Source organism: Pelmatolapia mariae, linkage group LG18 (assembly GCF_036321145.2).
Source record: "Pelmatolapia mariae isolate MD_Pm_ZW linkage group LG18, Pm_UMD_F_2, whole genome shotgun sequence".
NCBI classification, from domain to species: Eukaryota; Metazoa; Chordata; class Actinopteri; order Cichliformes; family Cichlidae; genus Pelmatolapia; species Pelmatolapia mariae.
In genome coordinates this window covers 14584587-14610081 of record NC_086243.1, presented here as the reverse complement: position 1 = coordinate 14610081, position 25495 = coordinate 14584587, and the positions used below count along the sequence as shown (strand labels likewise).

The window sequence follows — 25495 nt, the reverse complement described above, 5'->3', positions numbered from 1 at the left end:
AACATAATTAACTATCAGTAAAATCATATATGAATTAGGATTCTGTGATTAACAATAAATACACTTAATACCACTTCTCTTATTCAAAATCATGTCGTTTAGCTTTGAGATCTCTGCATTTTTAAATAAAACATTTTCTTAGTAATCTATCTGAGACAATAACCAGAGCCAGACCGTTTCTGACACCTCCATCATTTTTATTGTGCAACAACATGATCTGATCTGTGCCCCAGTTAATCTCATGCAGTGCTAATTTGAAAACTCTCACATATTTGGACAATCTTCTATAACAACAACATACAAGTTTTCATTGAAGTAAACACACAGAACATTTTCCCCCCATGCCCTGAGAGGTCGCAGTAATAATCTGGTCCTGTTGAACCACAGCTGCCATCTGCTGAGAGAGCTTTGTATTTGTCCAGCTTATGACCACTGAAGAAGATTTATGGGATCCACCTGCCCTGTTTCTTCTTTGACCCGAGCCTGATGCTGCACTTTTCATCTTGCACATGCCGTCTTCCACCTCAAACACACACTTGTTAACATTTGTCTTTCTGTGGCAATGCTTGGGAAAAAAGAAAAAGGTTGGAGGTGGCGTGTCACAGACGCTGTTGGTTAGGGATGACAGAAGTAGTGTGCTTGATAACTCACTATATGCGAGTCTTTTCAGACACCAGGTGCTGTCAAAAAGCATTTATGTTTTTAGAAAACCCAACATGAACCCCTACCATCTTTAGAGTTCTGTGAAATGTGTGCCTGTTCAGGCCAACACAAAACTACTTTCCTGATGTTTAAGATGAGCAGGTGGTCACCAAGTCTTATATAAGACGATGTGATCTGTACATACTTGAGCTTAATCCTGTGTGTCCCAGAGCTTTGAATCAGTCGACTTGATCAAGTGGAAATATGTAATGGGAAACTCCTACAGGAGGCTTTATTCAGCATGTGGTTGACCGAAGGGGAATAACTCTTAGTTTTCCTGTAGCACTAACTTGGATCCCCTTTAGCCTTCAGAGCTACTTTAATTCTACATGGCATAGATTCAACACGGTGCTGGAAACATTCCTTAGAGATTTTGGTCTAATGATATGAGAGCATCCTGCAGGTGCTGCAGATTTATATTCCCCACACAATTATAGCATCAGCAGGAGCCTGAGTAGCTGATATAAGGCAGGGTGGATCCACGCTTTCATGTTGTTTACACCAAATTCTGACCCTACCATCTGAATGTTGCAGCAAATATCACAACTCATCAGATTAAGTCTTTTTCCTTCTCTTGTCCTGCATTAGTTGTTTCCTGCTTCCTTGTTATTTGTTCATAGAAGGTGCACCCAGTGTGGTCTTCTGCTGCTGTAGCCCATCTGCTTCAAGGTTGGATGTGTCCATTCAGATGCTCTTCTGTATAATTTGGTTCTAAGGAGTTGTTTTACAAGTTACTTTGGCCTTCCTATCAGCTCCAAGCAGTACAGCCATGTATGAACATCTAAATGCATTGAGTGTCTGTCATGTGATCAGCTGATAAGATATTTGCATTAAGGAGAAGTCAAACAAACATAATACATAATAAACTGGGTGTGAGTGTACACGCTATGAGTGTGCATGCACACATTAAAAGTGACACTACGGATTCTCAAATATGTGTTAAATACACTTAAATACACTTTAAGGGTAAAACTTCTCGACATTAGATTTATTTGTGTTTCAGTAAATTTCCGATACAAACAAGAATGGAAATTAAACTGTCTGAACTCTGCTCCAGTCTGCATGCCAAATATCCCCGAGCAAGATACTAACCCCAAGTTCCTCTGATTCATCCATCAGAGTACGAATGACTGTAACTGTTAGGTAGAAAGAACCTATGTAGAAAAATCACAGCAAAAAAGTGCTTGAACCAGTGAATAAGAGAAGTTGTGTAAAGTGCTTTGAGTGCTCAGGTAGGGTAGGAAAGCACTATAAAATAATCACTCTATTTACTTTAAAGTACCATCACTCGGCAGAAAATGCTAAAATAAGGCACATGAGCACTGAGCAAAACAAACATCTGTATTGCACAAGTTTACACATTTTTTCGAATTGCTTTATATCCCCATATTTCCCACAACAAATCTCCGTTACGGACAAAATGTTTTCACAACATGACTCACATTTAATTTTGAATTTAATAAGTTAAGCCATTTAGACGTGAAGCTTGTACTGAAGTGACCTGCTTCCACAAATACGTCAGACTTGATATAGAGGTAGCACTCTTACAATCCTCTGTCTACAAATAGGGCAATATTGCTGTGGCAGAGCCTGGTAGCAGGTGTGGCAGCAGCACACGTGTCCACAGTCCAACAGGACACAGTTACGGGGCTGACTGAGGCAAATAACACACATGGCCACGTCTTGAAGGTTGTCCTGGTCTGGTACATTATTTTGCAGTCTGTTAAATTCCCTTCTTTCCCGTTCCTGCTCCCTGAGAGCCTTAAGGTGGCGGTAGTAGCGTAACCCGGCCCAGAAAATGATTGCTGCCCCTGCCAAAGCAGAAGTAATGGCCAACACTTTCCACCAAAAAGCAATGTCTTCATTCTCCCCTTGCAGGGTGTCAAAGTCCGCTGGGGTCAGGAAGTACTGTGAACCGTTAGAAGGGGGTCGGAGACTCAGAGTGCCATCTGTGTCCAGATTCAATTCGCCTACACCTGTAAGATTTGTCCCCACCTTGAAAAAAAGGTGTGGCACTTATCAATATGAATATATTTTTAATATTGACAACAAATTGGGCTTTATGAAGTGAACACTAATTCATTCAAGTTTAAATAGAATGACTTACTTTGAGCATTTCCTCGATCTCCAGTTGACCTTTTGGCTTCTCCCCAGTAAAGTACTGTCCCATGAGGTCACCCAAACTGTGACTGACCTGGTGAAATTTCTCATATGTGACCTCCATGTCCAGCCCAGCGGCCTGTAAAGGCGACAAGACTCTGATTTCGGTATTATCCAGTCCCACTAATAAAAAGGGCACCGCCTCTATGTTTTCGTGCAAGAGTCGTTCATTATCTGTCCTGCAAAGGTAATGTGAGAAACAGTTTGCATATCTGATAATAAGGAGAAAATGTTAGATGTACTGGAACTTCAGCTTGATCTGATGATGTTCTCACCATGTACGTAAAAATCCGTTCCACAACAGCCTGTGTTCTTTCACCATGAATCTACGCAGCACACCAACATTTTCTTTGTTGTACCAACTAATGAGAGGCTTTCCAGCTGGTTTTACACCACCTAAAATGTATACAAGCACACATACAGTAACAGGGAATGAGAGGCAGGCCGGTATACAACTTTTCAGATTAAAAAAATAAATAAATGTACTAGTCCTTATCAAAAACAAACAAAAGACCGATTACCTTCAATGACGACATACCGTAGACACGCTCCTGGAGTAACTTTCAAGATGTCTTTGAGTTTTTTATCTATGGTTAACCGTGGAGCATTCTGGAAACATGGAGCACACACAGTAAATAAGACTGGCTAATTAATAAGTCATGCATTTGCTTTTCCAGTGGTTTTATGTCTTTGGTGTGTGTTAATCAGCTCGCTGTAAATGGGTACTTTTCTGTGCAGTGCTAGCAATCACAGCATTGCTATTAATTCTATAAATGACTGGTAGTAATAGTAAATCTTTCAAAAATAAGTTTAGTTTGAGAAAAAGAAAAGATATGTCCCTAAAAGATCCTCATGGATTTACATCAAGACAGATGCAAATGGCAAAGAACAATCAGGATGTAATCAAGAAACTCAGAAAGACTAAAAGTGCACAACATAAACAGCTAAAAACTGAATAAAAAGGACGACGGGTTTCAGAAGGACAGAATAAAACTTTACATAAAATGGTCATTCTTTAAATGTCTTACGCCTTCATCTGTGAAATGTCAGTTGCAGGCTGATCCTCTGATACAACACCCCCATCAATAGCCTTGCATCTGTCCATTGCCACTATTTCTTCTTGCACAAATGGAGCCAACACTTCCAAGTTTGATTTTTTTCCCTTCAAAATACTATTTCAGTTTTATTCTTGACATTTTGTTTTTATTCTCAGAATTCCAAATTTTTGCATTTTTGTCCAAATTCTCCATCTTAACTTTTTAGTGCAATATAGCCACAGATGTGCTCACTGTTCTCACCTACAGCTTTATAACAGCGATGCAAGTTTGTTTTTACAGTGTGTAATGCAATATGGTGAAGATAAACTAAATGTTACTGTGATATATGGCTCACCTTATACATTTAAACTACTCCACATCCTGTTGTGTTATTTCTCTGCCCAGATTAATTCTTCACATCTCTGAAAAAATTACTAACATCTGAGAAGGGACCTTAACTCTTCCATCAAAAACATATGAGCTGTAATCTCTAATGAGGGGTTTGAAGTAGAAGCTTATTAGAGGTTTAGTCTTCCAATAAAGCTAATTACACAAAATTAACAACTCACGTTGAGTTTGTCTATTGTTGTTCGGCTCTTCTTATATAGGTAGAAGGAGAAGCCTGAGAGAGCAAGGCTCACTCCAAGACATGCTGCCTCTGAAATTGTCACGAAGAATCCTTCCATTGGCCCTGTGTCTCCTGTAACGGCTCCAAGAGCACCTGCACAAACATAAAAGAAGAAGGATAATAATCACCTGTCTGTAAACCCACAGCTGCGGGGCTCATGGCTATGTTGTGACAGGCTTTGATGTGCCTACACTATGTGGCAGTGATTACTGGCTGATTTGAGGTACGTGTGGGACATAACAAAGGAACTGATAATATAGCCTCTAACTATGTACAGTGTTAATTATCTGCCATACATTTTGCACTGCAGCCTTTTGTGATAAAGAGGAACATTATTTTTCTTCTAATACAGACTTACCAGCATGTCTTTTGTTTTCACACTGCAAAATAAAAATATGGGATTAATGTTGATAAAAAGCTAGCAACAGGTAGTCTTCCTCGTTTTTCAGCTGCTCTCTTTAGGGGTTACCACAGCAGATTAGCTACCTCCCTAGATCCTTATCTGTTACATCAGCCCTGTGCATGTCCTCCTTTACTACATGTGTGCATCTTTACTGTGTGCTTCCTCTACATATTTTTACATAGGACGAAGTGTGTTACATAAACCAGGCAATATACCACAACATTCATAGCCCAAGCTGGTTAGCAATGCCCATCCCAATGACATACACAATCTATATTATACATACACACATTATAATACAAAAATCAAACACAACAAAATGCCACCACGCACAGACGAGATTATGTTGAAATACCATAAGAAACAACAAATTATTAACAGCTGCATAACTGCTTCGATTGAATTTTAAAATGATGCCAATGAGACTGCTAAATTTCTCTCTGGTCTGATCAAAGACACAGGACATATTTATTCCAACAATTTCTCTGTGAAATTTATTTCTGGTGTCCAGCAGCAAAAACATCAAGATGCAGTGTACAGCAAAGTGACTCAGGAGCTCAAAAATATAATAGAATATGAGAGAAAAGACAAACCAGCTTATTAAGGTAAGAGTTAGAGAAAGTTGGAGAACAAATAAAAAATGGGAAAAGCAAACAAACAAATGTGACTCCATAATATGAAGGAAAATGATTTTGGACACTTAAGCTGTTCTTGATCACTCTGACATTAAAATCAAAACTTCAACAAGCTGCAGTCACGCGTTATTTGTTGGAAAGCTTGAATAAAATGTATTTCCATTGTCTGAAGTTTCATTTCTTTGCTGTGCCTTTTAAAACACAGTGTGTTTACATGCTGTTATTCTCCTGATCGTTTTCCCTGCAACAAAGTTAGCTGCTAGCCAGCTAACGTTGCCATGGCTCCAGTGACCTCTAAAGATTTTTTTTAATTATCCTTCAACAGTCATATAAGAAACACTTATTAGTTTATAAAACACATATATTTCAACATGAATTAGAACTAATAATAAGTTTGTTTTTTATACCTGTCAAGGAAACGAAACCTTCCCAGTATTCACTCTGCAGCACCGTGGTTCTGACGTGCGGTGACAGAATTGTCACGTGACGAAGTCTGGGCGCATGCGTCAGTTACGGCCTCCGCGTACACGTCGCTACGCCGCGGACATGGCAGGAGTTGGAGGTGTGCGGAGAAAGTCTCCCGTTTCCCCGTCCCCGCTATGGGGGAAACTCTATACGCTTTGGCAGGACAAGCATTTGCTCTTGTTCAAGACGGAATACACCTTGCTGGTGGTTTCAGTTTTGTGGTTCCTGGAGATCGGCATCAATGTGTGGGTCATACAGAAAGTAGCATGTAAGTAGCTGGTCGACTAGTTAGCACGCTATTGTATTTTGACGTTTATCTGAACGCGGCTGAAGGCTAAGTAGCTAGCGTCAGAAAAGTATTAGCTTAGCCTGCCACCTGTCAAAGGGAATTTACTGTCACTGCATGACCAAATACAATGGTTTACTCTCTCCCAACGTCAAATAACGTCCATTACTTTTAAGACTATATACAACCAAAGGTAGCTATTTCAATAGTAAATACAAGAAGTAAACTTCTAAAGGCATAGTAACTGCTCACTTTTTACACGTCCACATACAAGACTTATGGAACTGCAACAGAAAAATACCAATAATATTTTCTCCTTGATTGTTTGTTCTGGGTGAGTTGTCTTTTCCAGAACCTATAGTCATCACTGAGCATGACTATTGAGCATGCATCAAGATATTCACATCCGCATCATCATTATTATTAATATTATTATGTACTGCAGACACTGAGATCGACTGGAAAGCATACATGGATGAAGTGGAAGGAGTTATCAATGGCACCTATGACTACACCCAGCTGAAAGGGGACACAGGCCCTTTGGTGTGAGTTTCAAAATGATGTAGTTCTCTCCATACCACGCTTTTCAGTGCAGGTCTCCTAGATAATTTGGAACACTGTTGTTGTAGGTACCCAGCTGGGTTCGTCTACATCTTCACAGCTCTCTACTACATTACCGGCCATGGGGTGAACATCCGTCTGGGCCAGTACATTTTTGCTTTTTTCTACCTCGTCACACTGCTGCTTGTCTTCAGAATATACCATCGCACCAAAAAGGTGAGCCTAATGTTAATACTAATGTGCCAGGAACCCTATATATTAAGCAGCATGTCATTTTGCTAAAACGCACATTGAAACATGGGCGTGTCCTTGTGTGCAATTCAACTTTTATACCCTACAGAAACAAAATTTAATGTTATTTTCAGAATATTCTCACACATTAATTCATTAATTTTCTGTTGCATATCTGGTTCTGGATTGCAGGGCCAGTCTAACAGAAATACCGAGACCTCCCTTTTCCTCTGCTTGCAGCTCTTCTTTTTCTGAGCCACTTGCAGAATTAATCTCTTTAGCGTTTCTTCTAATAATTAATCTCACAAATAATTAAATCTCCTTCCTTTTTTTCTCCAGGTTCCTCCCTATGTGTTCTTCTTTGTGTGCTGTGCATCCTATCGGATCCACTCCATCTTTGTGCTCCGTCTCTTTAATGACCCAGTGGCCATGATGCTGCTGTTTGCAGCTGTCAATCTCTTCATAGATGGATACTGGACTCTGGGCTGTGGCCTGTACAGGCAAGTGTGCACTCTTCTTTAAAGCGGCATTCTACATTGTCATTGTTAAATTTTCCTGAGAGTAGCAAGATGAAATTACAACTCAATCTTTTCCTCTTTCTGACAGTTTAGCAGTATCTGTGAAAATGAACGTGCTTCTCTTTGCCCCTGGATTACTTTTCCTCCTCCTGTCGGAGTTTGGTCTAATGAAGACGATCCCCAAGTTATCGCTGTGTGCAGGCATACAGGTAAATATACACATAAAGACAGGTACAGCTTGACTGTAGTACTCTGTCCACAGTCAATTTTAGCAAATGACTGTATTTTGCTAACATCTCTTTCTTTATCTTATGTGGCAGGTTGTGTTGGGGCTCCCTTTCCTCCTAGAGAATCCCGTTGGTTACATGAGCCGTGCCTTTGATCTTGGCCGCCAGTTCATGTTCAAGTGGACGGTCAACTGGCGCTTCCTGCCAGAATGGGTCTTTTTGAATCGCTACTTCCACTTACTCCTGCTGGCCGCTCATCTGCTCACCCTGCTGCTCTTTGCCTTCCGCCGCTGGAAGAGGTGAGATAGACTTTGAATATGCCAGGGATACACTGGGAACAAAACCAGGGATTCTGGGGAAAAAAACAAAACTGAGGGTTACAGTCACAGTACCACATGCTTTAGCTTGTAAGCAACTAGTGGACCTTTGAAAAAACTGTTTGTTTTCTTTTTACATTTCTAAATGCTTTGCATGATAACATACTGATCAAAACCACATCATTATGACAATGCAACAAGGTGTCATGAAAAAAATAGAAGGCGATCTCAGCAGGATTGTCACTACTTTATACTCTGCAGAGACATTTAGGCCACAAGGAAATACAATTGATTTCTAGTAACAGCACTAAATGGTTGTTGGTATTTCAGGGTTCTCATCAGTCAGCAGCGGAAACCTTTTTTTAAAGTTATGTTTTACTAATACACACGTACCTCCTAGATCTCTAAAATGGCAAATAACCATATTCTCTCTGTGGCACCAGACCAGGAGAAAGCATCTTTGAACTTCTAAAGGAACCAGGCAAGAGGAAAATCCCAGCTCAGAAAAGCACTGTGGATCATATCCTTTTGTTCCATTTCAATCTACTCCTGTCTTTAATGTGAAAAATATTTTTCTGTAAGTCTGTTATTAGATGTTAATATGACTCTGCAGGCCTTGTTGACAGAATGAAAAAATTTCATACAGAAAACTCCTCTCAGCAAGATTCGTGAATCTTAATTATTTTGAGTAAGAGGGTCAAGATTTCTGGTCAGAGAACCACAAACTTAGCGCTTAAAGTTCCACTGTATTCAAGAGGAGACAGACATAGAGTCACGGGAAAAATAAGGGTTTCTCTTCCAAAACTGTGCAAAATCAAAAAACTTGTGGTGCTACCTGTTGTGGGAAACCTGGTGACAAGCGAGCACCTCAAATTAGCTTTGCTTTGAACATTCTCTTTACAGGACATGGTAAAACAATGCTTAGCAGATTTTTTCATATGATCTTCTAGATATGCCTTTTTTTTGTCCTTATCTGAAAATCACAGATTGTGCTGATTCTGTTCACCTCTAACTTCATCGGCATGTGCTTCAGTCGCTCATTGCACTACCAGTTTTACGTCTGGTACTTCCACTCGCTGCCTTACCTGCTGTGGAGTGGAGGTGTCAAGAAGCTGGCCCATCTGCTCAGGTGAGACAGAATCATAAGTCCTGAAGCATAGCACCTCCCTGAACACTCTGCCACATCTTAATGAAAAACTGTTTTATTTTTGCATGCAGGGTCCTGATCCTGGGTCTGATCGAGCTTTCGTGGAACACCTATCCCTCTACTAACAGCAGCTCAGCTGCCCTTCACGTCTGTCACCTCATCATCCTCTTATGTCTCTGGCTAGCTCCACCTTTGCTTTCAGCTGCAGCAGAAACACAAGAGCAGAAAGCTGTTAAGGACAAACGCCACTGAGCCCCGGCCTGATCGGACCAGAAGTATTATTCGGCCGAATCAGCTGACGACAAGCCCGCTCCATCCTCCTGTTTTTGATCCTGACAGCACCAGTGCAAAGGGCGGTCACTGTGGTTGACTGTTTATAAGTGAATTAAGGGAGCCGTTTAAAGCTTCTCACTGCTTAAAGTGAAGGAAGCATCATGTGTGTGCAGACTGATGCCCACATGATGGAATAATATGCAGTTGCAGAGATAAGAAGAGAAAATAAGAATTCTCAGGTTTAGTTTTAGATAGAAAATAAGAAGAGTGGAGGCTATGAGAATGTCATAGATGTTATGCTGTGTGGAAAGAATTGATTACATGGGCTATATTCCCACTTACTGTGGTACAACTACACTCAGTTCATAATTCCTCTGGTCTAGTCATGTAGGCTGATATCATCTCAAGTTTTTATTTACTGGTGCTCAGATGATCGTATATTGAAAGTGTCAATAATGTGCATAAGAACTTGAACACCAAGCTTTAAAATAACTGCATAGGAAGCATAAGCTTGTGGCATTTCCTCTGCCACAGTTATGAAACATAAGTATTCTCTATCGAAGGGGATGTTTTTTTGTATTTTTACACAAATGTGTAAAAGTCAGCTGTGGACAATCAGTCTGTTTGTCTGATTTCTGTAACTTGTCATCCTCTGTGAGTGGCCGCACTCATAGATGGATTTAATGTGAGAAACATGCAGTAGACTGAAACGGCAAATGGATTCTACTAAACCCGTGTGGTCCTCATTGTTATACAATACAACAAATGGTTGAATTTTAGTGTGTTTTTTATTATTTTTACCAACAATCATTTCACTGTTTAAAGCTCATCTTTGTTTAATTTATCAAATAATCATCTTGATAATCAAAATCTTCATTTGACAGTAACTGTGATTACATATTTGGTATAGTAGTATATTATACTGGCTGCAAACTAAAAGCTAGACTACAAAAAGCCCATTCAGATGGTAAAGGCATATTTGTGATTGCATAAAGCACACTGATAATAAAAGGCCCCCTGGTCTATGCCATGTAGTATTAGAATGAACTTGGCACTGCCTAAGTTAATAAAACAGGATTTTTCCATGTAAAGGCATTTAGAGTCACTATCATTGGGAAATGGTGAGAATGCTAACAATCAGAGTTGGCTTGGTTTCCTCTGAGATGATTGTCTCACATGTTATTAGGGTTATAACACAGCATGTTCAGCTGAATGTTCTCATCCCAGTGGCGCAGCAGCAGGAACAGCTGTCTGGCTGCTCCCTTAAGCCCTGCCATGTCCAGTCCCTCGGGCAGCTTCTGACAGCGCAGCCATGAGTCTGCTTTTGCTGCTACCAGTTCCCACTCCATAAAGTAGCCAGCACACCGGTGCTCTAGCCACGCTAGGGCCACAGCTGTGGCCCAAGTTGAGCCCTCCAGATCCTCTTGAGCCAACTGGCTGCTCCCTTGGAGGTAAGCTTGCTCAGGTGTAGAGCCTTCATATATATCTGTCTCTGACCCACGGCCACTGTCTGCTTGGCCGAGGTTCTGGTTCTGAAAGGGGCTGATGGATAACTCCAAAGAACCCTCTTCAGAGCTGGGGAGGTCAGTGGGAGAGGTGACAGGGTCTTGGTCAGAGAGGTATCTTCGGCGAAGCCTTGATTCCAAAATTAGGGGAGTATCATCTGGAGTGTGGTGGAAAGGTGGAATGGCTGGTCTGACAAAGGAGCAAGCGGAAGGAGAGAAGGTAACGTGGTGACCAGAGGGAGCACCAGGAGGTTTGGCAGTAGTGGACAAGGATGGAGCACTGGGAGATGTGCAGCGTAAGGCTGGGCTGAGACTACGGCGGTGGAGACTGTATGGCGATGCTCTTTTAAGGCGGTCCAGAGGAATCTGGACACAGTCAGAGTAGATCTCAGTCAGAAGAAAAGCTCCTGATGCCAGCTGCAGACGAACCTGAGGAGTCATAACAGACATGAGTAATGAGCACACTTGAAGATGAGTGCACAGTATTACAATGCTGCAAATGCACTTTGCCTTTAACGTGGCTGTGTTTCTCTTTTGCACACTATTTGTCATAGCACATGGTTTAACTTTCCAAAGTTCTTCTGCCTTTAAATGTCGACTGACTCTAGGAGTTTGCAGAATGAATTGTGGAGCTGATGGTATGTATTGTGTGCTGGGTAAACAAAATGGACACAACTTTAGCACTTCACTGTTTTCCATGTTGGCACAGCTCACCAGGGGCAGGTAGTCTGGAGCTTCACTTTCAGGTTGTTTCTCGGTCTCGGCAGATAAGCAGTGGGACTTGAGAGGCACCTGCTTTCCTGATGAAATGGAGGACCTGAACCTGCCCAGCGGGAACCTGGAATTTAAAAAAAAAACCCAACAAAACAGGTATGCTAAAAAATATATATCTAACATTTAAAGAGAGTGCAACTTGCCAGTGGAGATGTAGGGGTTTTGCGTACACCCTTCTGGTGCGTACACCCTACATGTCATTATAACACTGTTGTTTCAGTGTGAACACTACAGCTAACTAAACAAAAGACAAATTACATGGATTCAGAGTGTCAGATTTAACAGGAGCCTCACAAAAAAGAAATCCTATGAATACTTCCTTATCATCTACATTCACTACAACGGTGAGTTTTGCAACAACTTTTGACAATTTGCGGTTAGAAACCTTTGTTGCGAAGGGAGTCACTAAAGAAATGTCACATGTAAGGTTTGCTGGGTTTGCATTAGCGTGCAGCTGCGGTGAACAGCCATATGCGTCTGTGGAAAGATGAACCCTGACCTGACCTTCATTCACTGCATAGATCACAGTTAGAACCTACGGTCTGCGGTGTATGAGTTCCAGAGCCGAGTTGTTTTCACATATTTATTAACTCTTAAACTTCAGTAAATGGACCATTATTCACTCTCAGGACATTTACAGATGTGGGTAAATAGAGTGGTGATGCTGTGGCTCATTTCTTACATTTAAGTAACGTGCACAAACAGGAGTGTATACATGAACAACTTTAAAGTAGGAGCTTTTCAAGAAACTACAGTATTTGTTTTTGTGTCTTACTTCTTAAGGGTTTTTACCGCCTTTTCGTCCTTTCATGCTGTTTATTTTATTGCATCTTTGTCAGTCTCACACAAACTGTTAAAAGAGTTTAATATGAAAGTCTTACCTGGTGCCAAAGAAGCTCTCCATTGACTTGCTCTCTATAGATCGCTGTGAGCGAGTGCTCGAGGTGCCTGTTGCCATGGCTGTAGTGTAGTAGGAGCTGCTCCCTACACCTGGGATGACATTAAAACATTACATTGTATTGTTTTATCAGCTCAGTGATAAAAGTGGTGTTTTCTGATTGTGCTTAAAGGCTCAGCTCATCCAGATTAAACAAAACTGGTCACAGGTCTTTTACATGGATCTGGAACTAAATGAATAAAAGCAAATATGTCTGTGTGATTGGATACCAATAAAGTTAAGGAAGATTTATTTAGATGAACTGATCCTTTAAGAGCTTCTTCACAAGTTGTGTGTGTAATGGAGTCGGGGGAGAGGGGTCCTCCTTTTTCTCCTTCTCACCACAGCTTTCTCTTCAGAAGCCTCGATCCTCGAGACTACTTACACCAGAGTTTTCCCTGAGCGAATGGACAGCAGTACTTACTAGAGTCCCAGGATGTTACACTACAGGGTGAGGCAGGAGTGTCATCTCTGTCTGAGAGATACAAAGATTGTTGATGACCTAAAGTCTTGATAACAGAAATGGGTGCTGGCATCATTCGGTCGTTCTTACCTGTAGAGTTCCAGGTGTCTTCCACCTCTGCACTGTCTCCAGTGGTGTGCCGCCTGCCCAGACCTACAGAATAAGTCCTCTGCCTACGAATGCCTGACTGAAAAGTCTGCCTGTTTCCCAAATGTAGCCCTGCAGACACACACAAATAAACAGAACACAATGTGGACCCTTAAAAATATCGACTGAATCCAACAATAAATAAAAATAAAATTTAAAATGGTGCTTCTGTAATTCACTTAGCATCGTTTTCCTTAAGTTAGAGAATTCAGAAGAGCTATTGATTTTCCTTCCGTCTGTCCGTCCATCCCTCCTTTATCCAATTCAAGGTCAGGGGGATCAGACACAAATACAGAATTATACAGACCTGTTACTGCCAAAGTCTTTCAAGCTGCACACTCTAACCTTGCATACACATAAAACCAGGCTTCAAAGAGAAGACAAATTCTAATGCTTGATTCCTCATAACACCAATGAGAAGATCAGGATTGTTCTTTACAGATATCTTATTATCATTGACAAGTAAACAAAACTTCCTGGATGAAAGTTGAGCTGAGGGTTTATTCTGTGTATGTGTGTTGGTGGGTGGCACACCTGTGGTTTGCACATCCATGTCAGCCAAGCCTTTGTTGGGATTGCTGTCAGTGGTAGTGAAGGCTGTGTACATACAGATGATGTTACAGTGCTTACTTGTCTGGATAGCCTTTGTACGATATCGCTTTGCTGAGCCTAAGAAGCCATCAAACAGAGGAATAGTAAGAGATGCACAGTAGTTTGGAGATAACGGCACATTAATCAGTGAGAAAAAGCAACCAGCAAACCGCCCACCATGTCCAATGTCGCTCTCTTTCTCTGCCATTTTCTCAAAGTCTCTTATAACTGAGCGAGCGGTCAGTTGGTGAATGATCTCCTGCCACGATTTCCCTCCTCTTCCTTCTTCACCTCCCCTTCCACATACCCCACTTACTTCAATGTCCTGACTCTCAGGGGTCCAGAGGTGCCCCAGGTCTACAGTGACCTCCCAGGACACAGGCCTGCCACCCAGGACACCATGAATAAGGGAACGGCACTGGCCTGGGGGAGGACTGTCAGGTGGGACAGCAGTGAAGAGATACTCTGGATCTGTGAAGCTGTCCCAGTCCAGAGGGGAGGCAGGAAACAAGAGTCCATCTGAGGGGCAGAATGAAAAATAGGATAGAAATTTTACGGGACGGAATAAATAAAGATGATCCTGTTTTCTTTGCAGTGAAACTTACTGGAGTCGGTGAGGCTTCTGTGGGACGCTGTCCCTCGTGGTGTTGGCTTTGTCTCCCCGTCACTTTCTTCCAGCTTCCCTCCCAGTGTTTGGTCAAAGGAGACCCTCTCCAGAGCCCTTCTGAGCCGATGCATCTCTAATTCACCCTGGGGGGACGAAAAACTTCGCGCTGCCATCGTCGAACGTGCTAGTGCTTTTTGTCTCCTACGAGACTCCTCAGCTCCATCCAGACACCCCTTCTGGTTGTAAAAGGGGGACAAGCAAAGAGAAGTAGGTTTGGGTATCATTTTGCTTTTCTCTGCAGTGATATATATAAAAATGTTCAGTATGTTAGGGTCATTAGATTGAAATGTATTTGCCATGTTGCAAGAATAACTTTGCAGTGACTTCCTGTGATATACTGACTGTGCTTCAGTTGTACATGACTTACTTTTTTGGTCCCACTGTCCGGGGACTTGACTGAAAGGTCTTGCTGCCATGATGAGTCTGCCCAGCGAGACAGGGATGATCTCTGTTCTGGAGGGGGCATCTTCTCGAGGCCTTGGGGCAGAGACCCTGTATCAAGCACTGGACCAGAACAGTGAGAGCTGGAGAGAAAGGCCCCTTCAGAATTTGAGGCATGTATGTGAGAGTGGGACTGCGTTTGTAGACTTCGTTCACTGCTGAGTGAGCAGCGAGTGAGGACGTACTGCTCCTGAATGTAAGAACTCTCCTGGATCCTCTTCCTCACATCGCTGGACCAGTCCAACTCCACACCTATAGTGGACAAAAGCCTGTTGTTAGCCACTGTGGTTTAACACTAGATTTACTATCCTGCGCAAATTTGCGTAGCTTCCCTAAACCCAACACCCCCTAGAATTACTGGCTTTTTTATTTTCTGGTGCAAGTCCCGAGGTGTTAAGCACCCCTGCTGAGATTTTCACAGGTCGTCAGCTTGTTTCTCCTACAGCTTTTGTTGTGCAAACCACCCATTATCCTTGAGGCCTGGCACATTTGCATTTGCTCACTCAGAGTTGCTCAGATCCAAGGCAGGCCAAACCTCTGTGTTACAACTTTCAGAAATGCTTGGTAGAAATTCTTCAACTTACTCATGAGATTTTGACCACATTTCTTGCGGAAGTCACAGCTATACTGAATGCATGACCGTTGTTGCCAGCTGCAAGAAATGCTTGGTAGGGAACAGCTGTTCCCTACCAAGGTTCGTTGTCCATTTACACAGTATATGGCAACCAAGCCAGACAAATTTGGGATCAAGTTCTGGATGGCCACGGATTTGGACACCAAATATGTCTGCAGTGCATCTCCTTACTTGGGAAAGGACCCCAGTCGTCAGAAGGGAGAGAGGCTGGCAGAGAACGTGGTCATGAAACTGATGGAGCCGTTTTTGGATGATGGGAGAAATGTCACAACGGACAGTTTCTTTACTTCACTGTTACTGTCGCACAGACTGCTGCAGCGCAAAACAACGTTACTGGGCACGGTGAATAAAGTCCGGCATGAACTTCCTCAACTTGCAAAAGATACTGCAAAGCGAGAGGTATTCTCCACTTCAGTGCTTAGAAGTGGCAGTGTCTCCTTGACAATTTATGCACCTAAAAACCACAAGACTGTGTGTGTTCTAAGTTCCATGCACCAAGACGTGACGATCAGTGACGGCAGAAAGAGGAAACCCAACACGATAACAGACTATAACCACATGAAGGTATGTGAATGTGTGTACAATTTTAAACCAGTGCTACAATGTTTTCTGATGTGTGCTATACAGGCCTATAGAAAAAAACATATACTCATGACTCTCTCTCTCTGCTTTTACAGTGTGGTGTAGACGTGTTGGACCAAATGGCATGGATGTATTCCGTAAGATCAGCAGCACACAGGTGGCCAGTAGCGGTTTTCTACAATATGCTGGACCTGGCAGCAGTGAATGCCTACATTTTGTACAAGGCATGTACAGGGTGGACAGGCAAAAGAAGATTGTTTCTGAGTCTTTTAGCTCAGCAACTTTGTTGCCGATCCATGCAGCTCAAGGAAATATTACAACGCAGACAACGCAGTGCCAGGTGCAAGAGAGCTGCAACAGGAATCGCAGCAGGTTTACCTGTGCAACATGTCAGAAATTCACCTGAGCCAAATGCAGGGATGATGGACACTGGGTCTGCAAACGCTGTAAAGTTTGAAACACTTTGAAATAAAACAGACTTGTGTACCCATATATTGTGAATGTGTGTCTTTTGTATGTAGGTTGTAACACAGAGGTTTGGCCTGCCTTGGATCTGAGTAAACAAATGCCAATGTAGCACAAACACACACACACACACACAGCAAATCTGCATTTATTTGTCCCACAAGTGGAAAATCTGTATTGTCATTGCAAAAAAGTGGACAGAGCACGGTATAGAAAGTGCACTATACAAACAATCTGGAAACATATATATGGACACGAGTATTCAAAAATATTGGTGTATGTATACACACACACATCTATCTGTGTGTGTATATATATATATATAGATATAGATATATATGATATAGATGTGTCTGTGTGTATAACTAGACTTTATGCATATTATATAAGGTGTGGCTATATAAATATATGTACAACTCTGTGTATATATGTTTATGGCCAGGCATCCAATGTAGTGAAAAGGAGTGACAAGAACTAATATTGCATCTGAGAAATATTACACATAGAAACTATCATGGTGTATAGTATGCTGCAGGTAAGGAAGGAAAGTAGCCTTGCAGGGAAGGAAAGACCTGAATCTCTCATGGTTAGGGGTTGGGGGAGGGTGTGTTTGCACAACAAAAGCAGGAGAACAATAGAGCTGAAGACCTGTGAAAATCTCAGCGGGGTGCCAAGAGGTGTTAAGGTCGGGGGGAATTTACGCAAATTTGCGCAGGCTAGTAAATCTAGTAGTAGGGACTTGCACCAGGGAAAAAAGGCTCAGTAATTCTAGTGTTAAAGTGTGCTGGCAAATGTAAATGTTCGTGATGAGTGACCAACCTGGACTGGTGCCTGTGTCTGTGTCTTTGGCACAGGAGAACTCAGAGGAGATCTCTCTAGAAATTTCCCTCAGTGCTTCCTCCAACTCAGTGCCATCTGCACATGTCACCACAGGCATGAGCTCAGAGGCAGGAGGAGGTGAAAGCTCATCGTTCGACTGGCCAAAAACTGAACCCGTAGAACCATGAAGTAAATCTTTGTAGCTCTGTTCCTGACGCAACAAAATAAAATGCAGAGATTACATTAAAAAAAAAGTGGTACAGTACTGTGCAAAAGTATGGGGCCAACCCTCACTTCTGCATAGTTTGGTAGAAAAGCGGGAAATGGGTTCAGCAATGTATTGAAATATCCATGCACAAAAATACAGCTTATAAAGCAAAAAGAAAGAGTTTGAAGCTCATTTTTTCTCCATCATAGCCTGAACTGTCTTAGGCAGTGCTCTCATAGGTTCTCTAAGTAATCTTCAGGAATAGGTTTCCAGGTGCAAAAATAATACTTTATCCCTGCCAAACTGTGTTATCTTTGACATTTCTCATAGATTCAACTAAACGAATGGGAACAAAGTGCCTAAAGATACAATTTAAAATTTGTTCTTTGCTAAGTTGTCTGTTATGTGGAGACACAAGACTGGTTCATCCATTTAGTTTGGTGTGTTATTTATGATTGAATGATTCATAAGTCAGTTATAGCTCTAAAGTTGGTCAGCTACAAGGACTGGACTAACAATGAGCGAAAAATCAGCAAATGTCCAAAGATAAATTCTGCAAGCGTTTCAGAAACCCTGGAGAACTCTTGCTCAAGACCACTGTAAAAATTACAATAACATTTGACTCACTTGAAGCAAAATAAACAAATAAGTGGTGACTTAATATTTTACATGGTAATGCACACAGAGTAATACCTCCGCCTTTTTTACTTTGAAACTGGTCATGTCGTAAAGCGTGCAGTATCCTATGAGGCGATTCCCGGGATAGAGGGGAGGGATTTCATTGGGCGTAAGAAGAGCCTCCATGTTTTCTGGCAGATACCAGTCGATCCGTACGTCAGTCAGAACAGGTTCAAAGGCCTTCTTCAGGGACTTGATTAACTGTTGCAGAAATGGGGAGAAGAAGTAAACTTATCAAACTAATTAAAAAACACTTTTTCCGTGATTTGTCATAAGCTAAGAAATTGGTAAACTTAAACTTATACATGTATATCTTCAATGGCTAACAGTTGTTAAACTAACTATAAAAACCATACTATAAAAATACTAAAGTAAAATAACTCTAAATTATACTTAAATGCTTGAGTAATTATTACACTTTACAGCTGCTAGTTGCTTTTCTCTATGCTGAAATGCTAATGTAATGCCCCAAGGTTTACATATGTGTTCTTTCAAGACTTTGCTTTTAATTAATTTGCAATTCTTTTCACTCCAATAGGTGGCAGTGCTGCAGCGCTGCTGACCTTGGGCTGGAGTCTCTCCTCATCATCCAAGAACTCTGTAGTCCCTCCTGTCAGTTTGGCAACGCCCTGCAGGAGTCTCCTGCAGGCTCGTGGACCAAGGCCTAGGCCAAAGCATCTGCAAAGGTGATACAGTGTGTACATTACATTTTTATCACGTCACAAGAGAAAATTTAATTATGATATCAAATTGTGGATGATTTTCACTGTTTGTGTTATAATAGTTCATTTTTTATGTTTATTGCAGTAGCCTGAAAATAACCTAAAATGTTGCTTCTATGTCTCTTACAAATAGAAAATGTAGAGTCATCAAACAGACACTGGTGGAGATCACCAGCCATTTGGCTAGCTAAGAGTTTAAATGGCTCAGGGGACGGAATAATTGAAAAAGGCTGAGTTCTTGAGCAGCAGTCTGGCTAGCTAAATATGGAAACAGAAGCTCAAAATGATGTGCAACACCTTCTCAGCTGCAGACTGCAGTAAGATGCCAATCTAATTAACATTAGCAGAATTAGATGTTTTCCATAAGAATAAAGAAACGAACAAACATGTTCATAGTTTGCTAAAGGACAGCCAAAAATTACAGTGGAGAAAGTCAGTCTGACAGGCGAATACTAATAAGGCATAAATGGAGTCATTCTGCATCTGGGGAAAACCAGAGGGGCGTGACTCTTACTGCAGAGGAGAGCACTTAACGGGATTACTGGGCGGGGCTGAAAAATACTTCAAGCCTTTCTTTTCTTTCTTCCACAGAGCTTTGCTCTCAGGTTTTTATGATCAGTGTTTGCTTGGGTCCACGCTCTGTTTCTTTTGCTGTCCTCCCCCATATACCGTCTCTGTCATGTTATTCACCTGGTTCTGCCTCCATTCACTCTCCTTTACTTATCTCCTGCTTCCTAACCTCACTGATTTAATGGTTTATTTAATAATGCATTTTTATTAACCAGCTGTTGCAACTATTGTCAGTTTTATCTGTTTCTTGTCATGATAGATAACCAGCTGCTCCCTCTGTACCCTCCTTCGCACATGATATCCATACCTGCCAGCACATGCGTTTCTGCGTACTAGCTCCAGCACTCTAGCTACATTGCTGATGGATCCATCTGTAATAATAAAGACCTGGCGAGGGTATGAGCGCTGCATGGGCTGTTGATAGACCCAGAAGAGCGCCCCCAGCAGGTTGGTGCCTCGCATGTCAGCTCTCATCCTCTGGACGTACTCGTAGGCCTGAGTTAGTGTGACCTGCACGCAAACACACAAGTGATTAAAGTGGGGATGCAATCAGATCCTGGGTAAAGGAGGGAGAAGCAAACAACACCTGTCGAACCGCAGCGCCTGTGCAAACATGTTGCCAGGATAAATTTACTGTTTGTTATCAGATGCACTAATTAGCCTGTGAGGGAAGCAACAAATTAAATCAACCCTTCTCTAATAAAGACAGCACAAACAAACACACATTAGCACCTGCCTTAAAATGACCTCAGTTCACACGGTGGACAAACATAGCTGTCAGAGCAGGAGATGGAGGGACACGTCCTGCCTAAGTGAAAATGCATGAAAGGCCACCATATGGCGAGGAGAATGTGGAAAGACTGTTTGTGCTTGCAGCCCCGGGTCTGGATAAAACCTGATACTCTGCTACTAAGGCAACCCAAGAACTGACCTATTGCCTGATTAGAGAGTAGAAAACAGAACAGATAGTCCTGAACGACTGAATGACATTTTGTGTTCAGAAAAACATCATCCAAATGCTCCGTGTGTTCTCGTTTACTGGAATGGATTCACAGATATCATGAAAAACACTGAAAATCTTTTAAAAATGCCCAATTCAGGGAATTTCCTAATCTAACAAAGCTCACTAGGTAATACTGACATCAGTGCAAAGCTTGCTGGAGGTGAACAGGGGCTTGATGGTGGTACCAAATCCCACAATGTTGAGCATTGTGCCAGAAGGTAGACTCTTGAGTGCCACCACCATGGCTTCCTGTCAGAATAAGAAAGCATATACAGGATGGAGCCAGAGTCATATACATATATATACATTCTCAAATCTGAACTACATGTTTTTATTTGCATGTTTTTGACTACTGCTCACTTTCACACGCTGGATGTTGGCGCCACTCATGCTGCCACTGCGATCAATGAGAAACAGCAGCTCCCTGGTGGCTTTGTGCACTTCCAGAGGTTCACGCAGCAAGTCGGGGCAGAAATTGAGCATCAACACGGGGCTGCACAGAATGTCTTTGTGGTATCTCTTCCTGACAAACTCCAGCTGCAGGCCAAGAAGGAAAATCAGCAATGAAAGCTTAACGTCTTGAGAAAGATGTATTTAAATGCTTGACAGAAGGAAAAAAAACCCAAACCTTTCTTTCAGGTTCTGAATCCTTGCGGGTGCATCGGATGAAATCTCGACGGGAGCAGATTTGCTGTTCATATTGGCTGAAGGAGAGCCTGCCTCTCTCTAAGATGACCAAGGGGCTGTGAGGTTCTGAGGAAGGGTTTAAAAGTCAGAACAAAAAAAAAAAAATCACAGCAATGAAAAGTTCAAACCTTCTCAAACCACTTTGTCATTGCTCACCGCTGAGGTGCAAAATAATCTCTATGTGCCTGTCATAGGGATGCTCCTGTGCCAAGGTGATGTAGGTGGCAGAGGCACTTTGGGCACTTGGATCTGCATCTGCCCTCAGAGCGTGAGTAGGGCTCTCCAGTCCTATCAATAAAGAGAGGCAAAAAATGAAAATCAGTAAACATATTGCAATGTTTTGAATGAGTTAATTTTTCTTTACAGCACACACTAGTGAAGATTAAATCTGATTCATCGTCTGGCTGTGTTTGGACTGAAATCGCCTATGAAGCTATTCATTTTATTCAGTAATGAGATTGCCTGCTGTTCTCATATTTCATAATGGTTGAGATGAAAACCACTGAATCAGCCTTATTTGAGGAGACGGGCAGTACCAGCCAGCAGACAGGCCCCTCTGACCAGCAGCTGGAAGTTCAGCTCATAAGGTGCCAGGTTGACAGCTGGGCTGGTGAAGATGGCGTGCGCACACTGCTGCTGAGAGTGCACGATCCGATCTTGTTTTCCTGAGGTGGCACCAAAACAACTGGTCGCCCTACAAAAACAAGAAAAAAAGGCGCACAATGGGGAGTTTTTTAGGAAAATAATATGAAAGAAGTGGGGGGAAAAAATAAGGAGTCCACTTCTGATAAATACCCAGTTTCATCAGACTTCCCCCCACTTTCACTCTTGCTTGGAGTCATTTTCCCAGTGACAAGCGGGGTAAGGAGTGTGGGGTAGACGATCCGAATGGCTCCGTTTTCTAATGTGGGAAGTTCTAGTGTCGTGCTTATGATGATCGACACTATATCCATGGGGCCAATGACTCCGGTGCCCACGATGAAAGTGGTTCTCTCCAGGTCCTCATCCAGGATCAGATGTCCTAAAGCCCAAAATACAACATTGTGTTAGAACCTTATGTTAAATTTTCAAGATTGTCTGCGACATCATTAATAAATATGAAAATACATGTAGATGAATGTGAAAAGAACACATGATTAAAAACCTAGCACACAAACGCACATTAATTGCTGGTATTTACTCAGAATAATCCATCACCATCAGCTGAATTGAATAAACTGTTCTGTGGCCTGCAGTTAAGTAGATATGTTTCTACTAAGTGAATGCCGTTACAGCATTAGGCAGGGATCCAGATCAGATGGCCTTCCTCATCTGACACAGAAGGGACTTACCGTACTGAAGCCACATTGTTACTGCAGCATCAGTACACAAATTTTTTGCACTTATATAGAACATTTTTATTATAAGCTAAATGCAGATTTTATTGCTTTAGTGTCATGCATCATCAGCATTAGCATCAAGGGCTTTTCAAAATAAATATACGCATTTCACAAGTGTAAAGATGGCTTTTTCAGATAGCCCTCTCTACGTCTGAGCTAGACCGTCTGCAAGGAGAGAAGCAATGAATCATGTCTGCAGCAGTATCCATAAATAATATTATATATCATTTATAATATTATACATATTTAAATGCAAGCTGGTATAACTCTAATGTTTAATTTCTTACAATGCTGAAATTGTATCAGAGAAAAATGTAACAACTTCAACATAATATTTTTGCCTTCACAGCATTCGTCCATCCTCCCCCTCACCGTTGGTGCATTGCATGTCTAGACTGGGGCTCCCACAGCAGCCCCACTCCAGGCCATTCCCTTCAAGACCAACTCCAGGGCAGCAATCCAAACAGCAGTCCTTTAACTTTCCTCGGCTTTGGATCTGGACCCCAACCAACCGGCCTGCGATCACGGCTTCAAAGCCCACCACAACCTCCTTTTCACCGAGAGGGTATATGAACACACCTGGATGAAGGTTACAGACACACAAGCTGCTAAGACACATAACACTGAAACAGGCTTTTGCTAAAGAAATGTTCATAAGTAAAATAAGTACAGTAGATATTTCTAAGATCGGGGGATCTGGAGCCAGTTGCATACCTTAAGTTCTCTTCTTAGGTAAGACATAATATGGAAAACCTTAATACGTTTCCTTTGTCAGGGTGCTAGTGTAGCTCGCTGGGTTGAATAGGTGACTGAGCTGTTGTAAGGTTTATGGAAGAGCCTGGGTTCAAATCTACCCTTGAGATTGGTCACTGTGTGTCTTTCTCCCAAATTTCCTTCAAATAACAGGCTTTTTTTTCACTGAAAGATATTTTTCAGCAGTAAAATAAACAACAATTGCTTTGCTTTTTACCTTACATTTTGTGCTAAGTTTACTCTGTCGTTAAGGAATGAATCCCACAAACACATTTGTTTTTGGTTTTTTTTAATTTCCTCACTTATTGTAATAAATCTGGCTATATTGTTAAGTCAGAGTCAGGGCTACCTTAGGTCTTTTCTTCTTCTTACTTGGTAAGTTAGGTCTTTTGTGCATCACTTTTACTGGCTGTAAGGTATTCATTAAGTAGAAGATAAGCAGAAAATCTTACTTGAGTAAAGTAAACACTTCAAGGAAACCTTAGGGAGAAGACTTAAAGTTGTTTTGTGCCATCAGCTCCTGCTGCGCTGCCTTCGTGGCATATAGTGTGTAAGACAGTGGCAGCTTTCTGAACAAATTTAATAGGGGCAAAGCAAATGCTATGTTCAATCTTCTGGAACATTCATACAGGGGCTCCTGATTATTAAAGGAAGTAAAAAACTTTTTTTATTCTGAACATACAGAAAATTAATAGTCATACTACTATTGTATGTTTGCTTGTTTATTTCATCGAATGGTCAGTTTTGGTCATGTTGGTTTTAGATGTCTTTGATAATGATAAAGTGCAAATAAACATGAAAGAGATTTGTTGATTTTTACTCTTCATCTTTACTTCAAAGTATCTGGTGTTCCTCACGGGCCAAGTCTTATCCCACTCCCATTTTTAATCTGGGATTATCATTATCCTTTGCACTCAAAAACTCTTTTTCTTATGTCTCGTGGTATATTATGAGATGACAGTTTAGCTACACTAAACTTGGCAGTTAGTACTCACCTTCTACAGACTCTATGTCAGCGTTGGCATAGGTAAGGTGCGCAGTGATGCCCATGGAGCAACCATTAGCACAAGATTTGATGCAGGAGGTTTTGAGTAGCAGTGGTTCCCATGTAGAGCGGTTTCTCAGCCCCACCATCTTTTCTGTAAAATTAAGCCTCTGCCCTGCTGGTTGGATCAAAACACAGGTACACGGGTCAGAGAAATGGCCAGCACAGACAGGAAGGGGAACATGTGAGTGTGCATTTAAATTCTCTCATTTTCTATTCAGAGCACAATTACAATGATCCTTGTAAATCAGACCTGATTTTTGCTGCACAAATTAACACAAAACAAAAACAGATAAGTTCACAATTTTATGTGTATACACAATGCAGGCCATATATTTCTTGTTTATATGTGCAGGCATATCAGTTATTGGCAATCTAACATCCTATCGTGTCTCCTCAAGCTCTTAGCAACCAACTTTGATAGCTGGAGTATAACAGGCTTGGTCAATCATTAACACTGCAGGTCAGCACTTGCTCCGTTATGCATCATGCCTAGCATTTGCAATCAGCTGCTAATCTCTATGCAAAGCCACATGTTCTTAAAACTGCGGTGCCATACTTACTTCAGTCTTTTCTAACTGCAGGAAGAAATAACACAGTATTTAAACTTGTTAAGATATTTCCCAATTTTCATGTATGTAATTAAAACTGTACTCAATAAGTCTTCATGACTGATCACTTAATAACTGTAAGTGCAACAGGTGCTGAAACCTATGTATAGCTTACTTAGTGAGTGGTAGGGTGAACTAAACTCTGTGTGTGTGTATGTACGTGTGTTTGAGTATGCACACATGGGTGCATTTGTGTGCGTGCGTCTGTGTGTGTGTGTGTGTTT

General features: G+C 41.6%; 3 protein-coding genes across 4 annotated transcripts; 1 reads left to right on the top strand and 2 right to left on the bottom strand.

Annotated features, from left to right (window-relative positions):
- Positions 1-244: 244 nt before the first annotated feature.
- mul2 (mitochondrial E3 ubiquitin protein ligase 2) lies at positions 245-6055 on the bottom strand. 2 transcript variants are annotated; one of them, XM_063461881.1, is made up of 7 exons: positions 5973-6047; positions 4886-4907; positions 4469-4620; positions 3384-3471; positions 3138-3258; positions 2810-3041; positions 245-2697 (listed from the first exon to the last, which is right to left on the bottom strand). In XM_063461881.1, the coding sequence occupies exons 3-7, from the start codon at positions 4583-4585 to the stop codon at positions 2221-2223; spliced, it is 1035 nt and encodes a 344-aa protein (XP_063317951.1). In that variant the 5' UTR covers positions 4586-4620; positions 4886-4907; positions 5973-6047; the 3' UTR covers positions 245-2220. The 2 variants fall into 2 exon arrangements, with proteins under 2 accessions (XP_063317951.1, XP_063317952.1); XM_063461882.1 differs by lacking the exon at positions 4886-4907 and having other exon boundaries at positions 5973-6055.
- A 36-nt stretch (positions 6056-6091) lies between these two features.
- On the top strand, positions 6092-10681 carry alg3 (ALG3 alpha-1,3- mannosyltransferase). The gene is made up of 9 exons (XM_063461790.1): positions 6092-6298; positions 6762-6861; positions 6946-7093; positions 7448-7608; positions 7715-7835; positions 7947-8152; positions 8614-8691; positions 9156-9299; positions 9389-10681. Exons 1-9 carry the CDS (start codon positions 6112-6114, stop codon positions 9567-9569), a joined length of 1326 nt encoding a protein of 441 aa, XP_063317860.1. The 5' UTR covers positions 6092-6111; the 3' UTR covers positions 9570-10681.
- An 81-nt stretch (positions 10682-10762) lies between these two features.
- vwa5b2 (von Willebrand factor A domain containing 5B2) lies at positions 10763-24749 on the bottom strand. Its single transcript, XM_063462382.1, has 21 exons — positions 24611-24749; positions 23235-23441; positions 22279-22504; positions 22020-22177; positions 21640-21771; positions 21425-21549; positions 21157-21333; positions 20935-21045; positions 20101-20303; positions 19065-19179; positions 18517-18702; positions 17616-17826; positions 15042-15367; positions 14613-14847; positions 14185-14526; positions 13951-14085; positions 13360-13488; positions 13231-13281; positions 12751-12859; positions 11810-11933; positions 10763-11524 (listed from the first exon to the last, which is right to left on the bottom strand). The coding sequence occupies exons 1-21, from the start codon at positions 24747-24749 to the stop codon at positions 10763-10765; spliced, it is 4203 nt and encodes a 1400-aa protein (XP_063318452.1).
- Between the last annotated feature and the right edge of the window lie 746 nt (positions 24750-25495).